This window comes from Hibiscus syriacus, unplaced genomic scaffold (assembly GCF_006381635.1).
Source record: "Hibiscus syriacus cultivar Baekdansim isolate YM2019G1 unplaced genomic scaffold, ASM638163v2 tig00112402_pilon, whole genome shotgun sequence".
NCBI classification, from domain to species: domain Eukaryota; kingdom Viridiplantae; phylum Streptophyta; class Magnoliopsida; order Malvales; family Malvaceae; genus Hibiscus; species Hibiscus syriacus.
In genome coordinates this window covers 1354566-1368016 of record NW_024063323.1, presented here as the reverse complement: position 1 = coordinate 1368016, position 13451 = coordinate 1354566, and the positions used below count along the sequence as shown (strand labels likewise).

At 34.2% G+C, this 13451-nt stretch overlaps 1 protein-coding gene across 1 annotated transcript in view; it reads left to right on the top strand.

Moving 5' to 3' along the window:
* LOC120179101 (exportin-4-like) overlaps positions 1-6651 on the top strand; it is a 28484-nt gene extending 21833 nt beyond the window's left edge. The window contains exons 26-32 of the mRNA XM_039184811.1: positions 4962-5069; positions 5137-5187; positions 5250-5327; positions 5403-5516; positions 5802-5980; positions 6099-6168; positions 6382-6651. Of these exons, the coding sequence (XP_039040742.1) occupies positions 4962-5069; positions 5137-5187; positions 5250-5327; positions 5403-5516; positions 5802-5980; positions 6099-6168; positions 6382-6570 (789 nt within the window). The 3' untranslated portion in view covers positions 6571-6651. The remainder of the gene's footprint in view (positions 1-4961; positions 5070-5136; positions 5188-5249; positions 5328-5402; positions 5517-5801; positions 5981-6098; positions 6169-6381) is intronic.
* The last annotated feature ends 6800 nt before the right edge of the window (positions 6652-13451 follow it).

The window sequence follows — 13451 nt, the reverse complement described above, 5'->3', positions numbered from 1 at the left end:
ACAAAGATACCAGTTGATCAAATGGTTCTTCAGAAATATAGCATAAGTTGCTACACTGATATCCGAAGGTAACCCTGACAATAAATGATCAAGTGAAGGAAGACCGAGTTCTCTACTTTGAAGTCAAATGAAGATTGCATCAATATGCATGTATTCATAAGAACATCATTTGCGCAATAGACAATGCATTACATTGATACATTTCATTGCATTCAAACATGAAATTTTACAGGTTTTCGTATGAAAAAGAAGATTCATGATGAAAAATACCTTACAAAAATAAGGTAAAATTCAAAACCTCAAATGCAGGAATCACGCAAACATTTGAAGAATAGATGGACGAAATCCACAGAAGAAGTATTATTTTGGGGCATGTTACCCAATCAACAAATTATTTCAATGAGAAAACGATTTTCAAAATTTCTCATTTAATTTTTTTCTGAAAATGAAATTGTTGAACAGTAAGAAAACGATTTCCATAGTTTCTTACTTAGTAAACTATTTCCCACATCTGTAAGCCCTTTAGTGCATGATGTTTTCAAAACCTTCGGGTCATCTGTAAGCCCTTCAGTGCATGATGTTTTCAAAACCTTCGGGTCATCTGTAAGCCCTTCAGTGCATGATGTTTTCAAAACTTTGGGGTCATCTGTAAGCCCTTCAGTGCATGATGTTTTCAAAACCTTCGGGTCATCTGTAAGCCCTTCAGTGCATGATGTTTTCAAAACCTTCGGGTCATCTGTAAGCCCTTCAGTGCATGATTTTCAAAACCTTCGGGTCATCTGTAAGCCCTTCAGTGCATGATGTTTTCAAAACCTTCGGGTCATCTGTAAGCCCTTCAGTGCATGATGTTTTCAAAACCTTCGGGTCATCTGTAAGCCCTTCAGTGCATGATGTTTTCAAAACCTTCGGGTCATCTGTAAGCCCTTCAGTGCATGATGTTTTCAAAAACCTTCGGGTCATCTGTAAGCCCTTTAGTGCATGATGTTTTCAACATTTTCATCCTACTCAAAAGAAGCAAAATTATTGTCTTTTTCGTCTTTGCTCTATTCTTGTTAACACAAGAATCAGCAAAGAGAGGCAGCTGTAGACACTAATTTTTCAGTTTGCTTTTATTATTATTTATTTTATTATTGTTATTATTATTATACATTATTATTATTATTATTATTATTATTGTTATTTATTATTATTATTAAATAAATATTACAAGGCCCAAAACCCGGAGCCCAATTACAAACGACTCCAGACCTAACTTGAACCGGCCCATATGGCTTAGTTAAACCCTAAAACCATATTAGGGTTTCTATCTCATCCCAGCCACCCAGACAATCTCAGCCGTTGGATCTGTCAAGATCCAACGGTCCAGAAGCTTCCAGATGAAAACCCTAGGGTATCATAACCCAAGGGCCACGCGGCCGTCGCCGCCGCTTCCAGAACATCCACAGCCGCCACGCCTCTGCCAGGTGATCCAACACCCCACTGCCGAGCCACCACCGCCATTGCCGACACTCTTTTGCCACGCTACACTCGAAGAAACCTCCAGTAAAGCCAGTTGCTCGCCACACGTCGCAGCTATGGAATGAGTCACCACATATTTCGGTGACTCACCGAGACTTCTACCCTTTAACCGGTCCGAGCAGAACACCGTGGTGGCTATAAAAGCCACCACCCCCTGCGAAAGAAAAACTAGAGAAAAAGAATAGAGGAAGAACCACAACAACCAACAGAGCAAGAACGACAGCAAGACAGAGAGGGAGACACCACGACAGCAACCAGCGAGCAAAAACACCGAGAACAGCAACACCAAACCCAGAGCAAAAACAATACCAAAATCACAAAATCGAAAAGGAAAACGGAGAGAAGCTTACCAAGAGAACTACGCAACCATCAGAGCCTTTACTCGTCGTCAGAGAACTCGAATGTCGAAGGTGAAAATCGTAGATTTACAATATATTGTGGGGTTTTAGGTTAAAATAACCTTAGATCGAGCTTTAGGACATTTAGATCTACGTTTTGGGGGTAGGATTGTAAGTTCCGACCACCACCCACGGTGGCCGGCGGTGGCGATCGGCTCTGGAAATTACGGCCGGTTTTCTCCTACGGTGATACAAAACGGGAGCTTCTCTCTCTTTATAGAAAATGAAAGAAAATGGCCCTTAGGGCCGGCTAAAAAGGGTATTTATGCCATCCCCAAACGACGTCGTTTTGGGGAGAGACCCTTGTGTAATTTCCCACATGGGAAAACCCCTTCCGTAACCATTACTTATTCGTATCTTTGCATTTTGGTCACTGAAATCAAATTTAGATCCTTTTAATTCGATATCTTAATTTTATTTATTTTATAATTTAATCACTGACATAAATATATATATTTTATGCAAAATAATAGATTTAGACCACTAATTTTGTTAATTAATATTTTTATCCTGAAATACATGTTTTAATTTATTTTAATTTGAGGTTCGAATTTAATATATGTTTATTTTAGTCACTAAATTAATAATAGGTAAAATAATATGTTTAGCCACTGAAATTTTAAATAGCTAATTATTGAATTAGGGTATTTAATTTTAATATATTATAATTTAGTCACTAATTTCAAATACTTTTATTTGTCTTACAAGTTTTATCACTTTTTATAATTTAATATTATAGTATTAATTTTATTTATTTTAGTCATTGTTTATTTATATTTTAATTTTATATTTTTATATATTTAATTATTATTGTTATTATTATTATGTAGTCATATAAACATATATAATAAATAATATTTATTTACTTATTTTTTTATATATTAAATAAAAATCCTATTTATAAATTTAATTTTTTATAAATTACTTTAAAGAAAAATAATCATATTTTAATATTTATTTATTTTTTAATATTAAGAAATGAGATGTCTTAAAGCACTTAGAAGTTCTTTTCTGATATTCTTAAATAAATAAATATCCTATTTTTATAAATTATATATTAATTTATTTTAATTATTTTTAGAGAAATGTTTTATTAATATTTATTTATTTTTTAATATTAAGAAATGGGTTGTCTTAAAGCACCTATAAGTCATTTTCTGATATTTCTAAGTAAATAAATATCTTATTTATAAAATTATAAAAATTATAAAAATTAATATATTTTTCTTAAAATTATACTAATAATTTTGAAATAACAAGATTATGAATTCAATATATTTTTGAATTTTTATATTTCCAATAATAGAGAATATTTATAATTAATAAGTACCAATTTTGGGCGTTTTAGGGGTGCTAATCCTTCGCTAAACGTAACCGACCACGAATCCTTTTTTATTAAAAGTTTTTTGGTTATACGCAGATCAATTTTTCTTTTAAATTATGTTTTCTTAAAAACTATTTTAAAAGATTGTTTTTAGGTATTTGACCTACCTAACTCAAAAAGGTAAATGGCGACTCCCAAAATATTTTTTACTAAAATCATTTATTTATTCATTTTAATTTTCCCGCTAAGTAAAAATTTCGTGCCCGGGCAAAAATCGGTTACGACACCTATCATCGAATTTCTACTCAAGTAACATTTGAACAATGGAAGTACCCTATTAATATATCTGAGCCAGCAGTTATTCTATAGTTTTAATTTTCTTGCGTTGTAGTTAAAACTTCTGAACATTAAAAGATAACTCGATTATCAAGCTAAAGGAAGAACTTCTGTTGGTATGCATTGTTTGGACTTTTGAGCTGTAAGAACCATTTTCTTGGCTAATTAAAAAAAAAGTTATATTTATTTTGCTGTGTCTGCATAGCTTGCTTCAATCTAGTTCCAATGCCAGTTTTCGGCATACTCCCATTAGTTGTGGAAATAATTTCTTCTAAGATTGATTGTATGCTAGAGCACCCAAAATCATTTCAAAACTGACGGAAACTTCTCATCTCAATGTTCTATCTGGGCACGAACCAACTTACCTCAGTGGTTAAAGGAATCGTTGTTATTCCTAGAGGTCACGGGCTCAAGCACCAGCAGCTGCAGCATGGTGATTGAGCGTTCATTGCCAAAATGGTTGAGAGTATTTAAAACAGATACTACTTTGTAATCACCTTAGCTTAATAAAAAAAAACAATGTTCTATCTGGTAAAAAATTTCTGGCAAGGATGAATTGACACTGGTATAGTATTACTTCCCTTGGCCGTTTTGGATTAATTATGGTTCATTTTGTTTCTATAGAGTTCTGAAATAGAATACTCTCTTTTCTTTATTCGTATATATACATGTATGAAAGTCAACACCTATTAATGAACTACTTGATTTTGGGCCAATTATACTCTCTTCTAAAGCAATACCTTGGATAGGTTTATTTTGCCTTCTAACACCGTGATGATGATCTTACTTTCGTATTTGTGTTGGATCATCCTCTGATCTTATTTCTTTTGTTAGTTTGCCTAATAATTGCCTGATTTTTTGCGAGTAAAAGGTCTTTTATTGATACTTCTTTATCAAGCAATGTTTCATATAAGAGTTTGCTTTGTGTGCTTATGATTTTTTCTAGGATGTATTTTCTTGTTTCAGTATAGGTTGGTTTGCCTTTCGTGCTTACATTTTTTACTGGATACTTGTGTTCTTTTATTCTGGTTTTGTAATCTATGTTCATTGCAAGCAAAAAATCTTTTATACTTCTTTGTCAAACAATGTTTCATATAACAATTTACTTTGCTTTTTGTGCTCATGATTTTTTTCCTGGGGGCATTATCTTGTTTCATTATAAGTTGGTTTACTTTTCGTGATTACATTTTTCCTGGATACTTGTGCTCTTTTATTCTGGTTTGAAATCTCTGTTTGTTGAATAAAATTTATGCAAAATAGCATTAACTTTTAAAGGGCTTCCTTGTGATTCTTGCTTCTGCCACTCTTACGTGTACTATTGTGATATATTTGTTACCAATACTGTGCCAGTTCACTCCGCAAAGTTATTTTTCTTTGTTTTTCAGTTATCAATAAGTCTTTCAAGTACTTTACTTAGTGAGGAAAAGACAGAGAAATATAAAGATCTGCGTGCCCTTCTTCAACTTCTTTCAAGTCTTTGTTCAAAAGATCTGGTAGGTGTTGTGGTTGATTCTAACGTGGGAGTAAGAATTTATCGCTTAACATTTACCATTTTTGTAGGTTGATTTTTCTTCGGATTCCGTTGAAGCTGCTGGTATTAATATATCTCTGGTTAGTACTTCATTGTTATAGTCATTAAATCTTCAGGATAGTGTTTGATGTTACTCTTGCAGGTTGTTTTCTTTGGTCTTAACATAGTCACTCCTTTGATATCTTTGGAGCTTCTGAAATACCCAAAGCTTTGTCATGATGTAAGAAATTTATCCATTCCGACGAAGTAGCCTGTTTTACTTTTTAGAAGCTTATCAGTAGTGTTTATCCTGCAGTACTTTTCGCTTCTATCACATATTTTGGAGGTATACCCCGAAACACTTCCACAATTAAACAGTGAGGCACTTGCTCATATCATGGGAACTCTGGATTTTGGTCTTCACCATCAGGTAAAGTACTATCCAAATTATAACCTATGATGTCAATGTTTCCTTTTTTGACCTTGGCCAAACACGAGTCTTCAACCCTCACCCCATATTTCTCCTCTCTATCAAGGTTGGGTAGTATAAGATGGAGAAGATTAAGTTGGGGCCTTAATATTCAACTTCTGTGTTAATTGTCTGCTTTTCTCGAGTCTTCCTCATTATGAATATATCTTTTGCAGGTTCGAAGATAAATTTGTACTTCAAATATTTCATGCTTAGTTATTTTCGATTTTTCCCTTGATTATGCAGGACTTAGAAGTGGTTAACATGTGTCTGGGAGCTCTGAAAGCCCTGGCTGCATACAACTATCGGGAGATCTGTGCAGGTAAAACAGGATTGGTTTCTGCAGGACAAGGAAATTTACAAGAGGGAATTTTCAGCCGGTTTCTACGATCCTTATTGCAATTGCTCCGTTTTGAAGATTACAGGTACTGGAACTCTGGAAGCAAATTTCTATGATAAGCTTTACATGAACAGAACATGGGATGCCTGACTGACCCTTTTTGTTTTGCTTATGATCGTACCTTTATTTTCTTGTGATTTCAGTCCTGATCTGGTTAGCGCTGCAGCAGATGCTCTGCTTCCGTTGATCCTTTGTGAGCAAGGCCTATACCAGGTGTTCCTTTAGTTTCTTTATAATAGTAATGCTTATCGGTGCATGTTCTGTAATTCTACGAGTTGAAGCTCCAAGAGTTACGATCGGGCCTTCAAGCATTTGGTTTTTGTTCTGTTAATGGACACAACATGTATAGTTATTAAACGCCCGGAGCTATTTCTGCTTTGTCACAAATATGGACATTCTCCTTATGTTGTTATTCTTCTTCTGCAGAAATTAGGCAACGAGTTAATCGAGAGGCAGACAAATCCGGCAATCAAATCAAGACTGGCAAATGCATTGCATTCGCTCACAAGTTCAAACCATCTTTCTTCAGGGCTAGACCGTGTTAACTACCAGAGATTTAGGAAGAACTTAAACAGCTTTCTGATAGAAGTTCGGGGATTTTTGCGAACAATATAAATATGGTGATATCCTTTACAAGGCTGCAGATAATTTTGCAATATCATTCTTTGAGTGATAAAAAATGGAAAAGGAAGGCTGGACTCAAAAAGAAATTACCCATTTCTCGGATTCTGTCGATGATTGTTGATATTCTGAAGAACCTGCTGATTGAAAATCGATGGGGGCAAAACAGCATAACTGAAGATACGGATTGCAGATTTGGCAGAACAAGAGGCATGAATGATTGGTTTCGATTTCTCTGGTCTCTTTCTGAACTCCAACAGGGCAGATGGAGACATTACTTGTGGTTTGCTATGAAGATCGAAGTTTGTTCCGATTGATCCTCATGGTTGTGGGCTGATTTACCTGGGTTTTTTTTTTCCATTTTGGTTTTTAATGTAAGGACTTAGAATTACATGCAAAGCTTGCATTTTGTGGTTGCTTGATAGAGAAAAGATCCAGCCTACTATTTTGTACAAAATATACAAATAATTTATATTTTGGGTACTCATTTTTTTGTAATATTAAGGGTTCATTTCAGAGTTCTATATACAAATATATAATAAAAGAAGTATGGGCTTGAAAAATGTAATTTTTCAATAAAAAATGGGGAGCTGAACATTTTTCAACAATTGATATTTTTTTCATTAAATATTTTATTAAGGGTGAGTGATAAAAATAATTTTTCAAATGTTTTGTTATATCAAAAAGAGGAAATTGTTGAATCACTTTTTATAATGTTTTAATATAACAATTTAAGGTAAAATATTTTTGGACTTGAATTGAATCTATTCAAAGTTTTCAAAAATAATTCAAAGTCTTTTAAAAGTGAATTTGAGCACAAAACTGATTTTCACGTACAAGAAGTATCAATAATGTTCTTACAGTATTCATACTATATGAACAGTACTAATGCTTTTCATGTGGTACTGATATCCAAGGTAAGAGAAGTATCGATACTCTCAAGGTAGTATCTATACTACTAGCATTGCTCAAATTTAGAATGCAAAAATAGTACCGATACCCAAAGGGATATCTATACTATTTCACACAGTAGTATCAATACCACCAGGATCCAACGGCTAGTAACGACTAGCTGATTTAAAAATAATAAAGGAAGTACTGATACTCCCTATAGGAGTACCGATGCCCTCTGTTCTGAGCTGTTTTGTTTTGCAGAGAAAAACATCTCCAACGGCTATAAACAACGACAACTTAATTCCAACATATAAATACAAGTTGAGGACACTTGAAGAAGGGTTAGAACACCTATCCAAGCATTCAAACACAAGAGAACAACTTTTCACTCTTTATTCTTATTCTCTTGTAAATATTTTGTTCTTGTGAGCTTTAATTCTTTGTAAACACCTACCTTTGAGAGATTTTATTTGTTTACTTCTTTTTACTTTTTGTAAGGGGGATTGGTTCTAGTTTAGCCAAGTAAAAAACTAAGGAGTGTACAGGTTACTCTTGATCTTTGAAAAAGAAAGAACAAATTAGTGGAGTTGTTGGAAAATCCTTAGTGAGGAGCTAAGATAGTGGAAGTAGACTTAGTTGAGAAGTCGAACCACTATAAATCGCTGTGCAAAATTGTATGTCTTTTCTTTTTCCTTACTCCCTAAACAATTTTTGTCAATTCACCATCTTGTACATTTTTCGGTTGTTCAAATTGAGCCTCTTCGATCCTAACGCATATATTTTAGGATTCCGCATAACATCGTGGTTAATATCATGCATTGCAACTGCATGATGATACCGAGGCAAATCATGGCGAGGTATTTCAGGTTGAAGGTTTGTTTTTACCCAAACATTTGGAGCATTCTGCAATCCTTGACATCTTGAAAAAGTTGCCTCACATACATCAGCCTCAAAATCCACACCTTGTCCATTTGAAGCAGCCTAAAAAACATAGGACTCATCAACTAATGGTGTGTCGTCATCGTCTACCAACGGAATAATATCTTCATCATCTTCGGTAAATTCAACAAGACTTTCACCGAACTGTCCAACAAGGTTATCATCACCATCACTTGCATGTGGTTTAGAGGGGTCTGCTTCTTCTGTTCTTCGAGCTGGTACTGATGAGGTCAGAATATCAGTTGTATTCGTGGTTTTGACGTACATCTCCACCATATTATTATTTGATGATTGATAAAGTCCAACTATAACTACATCATCATCATCAAGTTGGACTTTTTCATATGTCATTGGTTTTGAGGAGATTAGGTGCCGATAACTTAAACATGAAACAGAAGCCCCAAGTTTTCTCTCAATTTTTTGCTTCATTTGGCGATGAGATGCATCTACATGAAACATCATATTGATGGGTCTGTGTGACTTAAACACAACACCAACATCAGTTTGTAGAATTTCGCCATTATAATGGACAATATCAGTTTGTAGAGTTTGTTATGTAAGAGATTGAAGATGAAATGAGTGTTGTAGACACCCATTTTTGTCCGGGTTTTTTTTATTTAATTTATTATTATTATTATTATTATTATTATTATTTTAAAATTTACATATTACAATATTGCAGGCCTTGAAGCCCAAATTACAAAGGCCCAATCCCGGAGCCCAACATTCAGCAGACCCATCAGTCAAACCTGAACCGGTCCAGGCCCAAACAAAGGACCCAACTCAGCTAGGGTTTTACCCTATTCTCTCTAGCCGCCTTTAATACCAGCCGTTATTTTTGGAGAAAGATCAACGGCCCATAAGCAACCCAGATTAGGGTTTCAACCCTAAGCATATCATCCAGTAGCCGTCGCCGCTTCAACTCCTCAGCTTCCTAGCTGTGAGCCGATCACCAAGCCTTCTTCGAGTTCCCGAGCCACCAAGCCGAGCCTCATTTCCGACCGTCTCTGTCGACATTATCACCAACAATGACCGAGACCACATCAGTCATGCAAATCAAAGAGAAAACCCGATTAAAAAAATCAAATAAAATCATGCAAGTACACAAGAAATCTCGAGGAATCAGAAGAGTCTATCTATCAGTCAATCCATCACAAAATCAGCAGAGAAGATATCACCAATGATACATGCAAAGATAAAATCACAGAGAGGGGATAAAAGACAAGGAGGGAGAGAGGAGAGGTATTCGGTGGGGGGTGAAAAAAAAAGAAAAAACAAAAGAGATATTCGGGGGGGTTTCTAGAACAGAAAAAAGAGAAGATCGAAACTAGAAAAGGAAGCTAAAAAAGGGAAAAAAAAGAAACAACAAAGAGAGAAATAAGGGGAGAAGCCTTTACCTTCGTTGTAGGAGCGTCGATAAGCCCACGAGTCATCAGAGCTCAGTTTTTTCGAAAAGTAACGGCTTGGATCTACAGTCCTAGAGGTGTTTTTAGGCTAAGCTAGGTTGGGAAATAGGTTAAGGGTAAAATGAGGAACGTTTTGAGGGAGGTTGGGTACCTCCGGCCACCGTGCGTCGCCGTGGGAGCCTCCGACCACCGTGTCAAACTCTCTTCAGAGGAGAGAGTTGAGAGAATTATGATTCTCTCTCTCTCCTCTCTCGTTTTGAAGAGAACAAATGAAAGAGGATGGCCATTTTGGCCTTTAAATTAAATATATATATTAAATACAGAACGACGTCGTTCTGGGGACCTTCTGCGTGTTTTTGGAGTGTGGGTTAACTACACGTTAGGTCCCTCCTGGTTTGTAACCTCTCGTTGTAGCCATTAATGAAATTTCATAATATTTTATTTTGGGCATTTATATTTTCCTTTTTATATTTTAGTCCTTACTTCTTTGTATTTTACCATTTGCGTGAATTTTCTAATTTGGTTGTGATATTTATGCATATTTCATTTTAGTCCATGATTTCCTATACTGTGTATTATCTGTAATATTTGAATCTGGACACCATGTTTGTAAGGGTTCCATTTTAGTCACTAATGCAAGTTTCGATTTCAAGTTTTGAGTTTTAAATTTCATCATTCTCTCATTTTGATCACTGAATACAATTCCATATCATTTTATTTCGAGCCTTTTAATTTTTAATGATTTCATTTCAGTCATTAATTTGTATATTATGTTTACTGATATTATAATTTGGTCATGATATTTATATTTATTTCATTTTAGTCAGTGTTTCAGTTTATTGTGCATTTTTCTTTGATATTCGGATTTGGTCATGAAATTTGCAAATGTTATATTTTAGTCACTGTTTGATATTTGGTTTAATTGCTTTGAGCCCTTTAAATTTCTATTTTATTTATTTTAGACCCTTAAATTTCTATTTTTACTATTTTAGCCATTTAAGTTTATGTTTTGACCATATTAGTCCTTTAAATTCCTATTTGTACTATTTTGGTCATTTGAGCTTATGGGTTTGATATTTTGGTTTTCTTATAATTTCAAATATTTACTTTTTGGTTTATTTGTATTTTGGTCTTTAATATTTATTTGTTTTCATTTCAATCCTCTATGTATGTACTATGTTTTGTATTTATTTGTACCATGTGTAATTAAATATACTTAATTTTGTTTGATGTAAATATTTATTACGCATATTTATATTTGTATTTATTTCCATTATGTTTCTTTATCTAGTACATGTTATTCGAAATTTTCAAGAACGTATTTGTAGAACGGGCGTAGAAAGTATCACTTAATCGAAGTGGTACAATCTAATACAACGTTTGAACTAAATGGAACTTGAAATAAATCAATTTTAGTTTGTTAATTGTTAAGTCATTTTTATTGTACACTGAACAATGCAAGTTATGTATTTTATTTTTTCCGCAACTGTCAATTTGCCATTTATAGTTGATATGCATCTTTTACATATTTGATGATAGAATATTCTTTAACAATGAAAAATAGTTGAAATTGCTTTCTCGACGGAGGATTGCTAATTTCAAGGTTTTTTTATTGAATTAAAGGATTCTCTTTAAAAAGTAAATTCGAAGCAAATTAATGTTCGATAAATGGATCGTAATTTAACTTTATATTCGATTTATAATTTTCATTATGTACGACAACGTGTAAGCGACACAGTACCAGTTTTGGGCGTTGTGGGGTGTTAATCCTTCCCCACGCGTAATCGACTCTCGAACCCGTTTTAAAGTAATCTTTGTAAACGCATACCATTTTTGTCTTAAAAATGATTTTTCTTAAAATTGTTTTTAAAAAACGTTTTTGGGTATTTGACCTACCTAACCCAAAGGTCGATGGCGACTCCCTTTCAATTTAAATCAAATTAATTCCAAATCGCCAATTTTTCCAAATTAAAGTCATAATCGTTTTTTAAAATAATATTTAATTGTTTTACCTAAAAAATTGTTATGATAGCTTGGCGACTCTGTTGGAGACTTTTTTTAGAGAGTCAAGCTGTAGGTCGCTTACATGTTATCGTTGTGGTCGAATTTAAGAGTTCGAGTCTTTAGTTAATCTATGATCCTTTTATTGAAGTTTTTAATTGCTTCATTTTTAGTTGTTATACTAACATTTGATTTTTTTGTTTTCAGGTTGATCCAAGTTTTGTCGAGTTTTTTTTCTTTTCTTTTTTGAGTCAAAGGTAGGTATGCTCCTCCTCACACACCTCACGAGCATTTGCATAACATAATTTCTAGACACGAGCTTCGATCCAAATTAGTTCGGGTGAATGCTTTACTCTCGTAAGAATTTATTCTTCGTATGAGTTTTAGCAAATAACCCATGGGATACATACCTTATACCTTCGTAGGGATTTATTCCTCGTATGGGTATAAAGCAGTGAATCCCCTCGAATTGAACTCGTTCCATTTGAAACCTGTAATGGGTGAGGATCGAGGGTTTGGTAGTCCAAGGGGGCACCAACATTAAGGACAATTCGAGTCCCCTTTTCCTATTAGAGCCTAAACCATGCATATAGTAAACCGTAGAACAATCACCCTAGGTATAGTCATATCGAACCATTGTCCGTTAGTAGGTACCCAAAATAGGTGTACACGAATGAGGAACGACTTTAAACCTTTACATTTTGCTTTAAATTCGTAGAATATATTTTTTTCGAACAAAAGCATGCGAACTAGATATCATGCGGTTATGACCAATTTCTTGAAAATAGATCATTGTGGGTAGAAAGCATGTCCGGGTAGGATTATTATCTATTTAAATCATGCTCGGGTAGATATCATGTCGGGTAGGTGTTATATTCATTTTTGGAATAACATTTTTATTTATATCAATTATCTTACCGGTACTAACTAATTTATTTTCTTTGCTTGTATACACTAACCTATTTATTTTCTTTTGTTTGTGTCATTTTTTTATCCTTCTTTGCATTTGCATTGCATCGCCATGACATAATGCAAAAATGTTGATCCACAAGGGGATATTCAAGAGAAAATTTTCACAATGAGAGATAAAAATTTTCAATCAAGAAGTCACGTATACATACATGCATCAAGGGTTGAAAGAAGTTCATAATACAAGAATGAGACTTGCTCGAGGATCGTGCAATGTTCAAGATTGAAATGATGATTCATTGAATCGAGGAGTAATCCAGCAGTGGAGTCTTATCTACAATCATTTCATCGCTAGTCATCAAAGAGCGATGCATTGGCTTCAATATCGTAGGGGCATCAACTGAGTTAGGTTACAGAGCATTGAGGGATATCATTTTTTATGACGAAGATCCGAGACGAAGCAATGATCCACTTCAAACTCAACATCTAAGTGATGGCATGCCTACGAAGTGGACTGTCTTGTAATGTGAAGGTTTTTATTTCTCGTGAAAATTATTCTACGATATTCATCGTTGGGATCAACATTTTTGCATTTGCATCATTGCATTCTACATAATATTCAATTAAGTGATTTTACACGCATTAATCATACATTGCGGGAAACTTTGAGGAAGCTTTTCTAACTGTGCAACTGCATTCGCACAGTACTGAGAATGGATGCAAAAT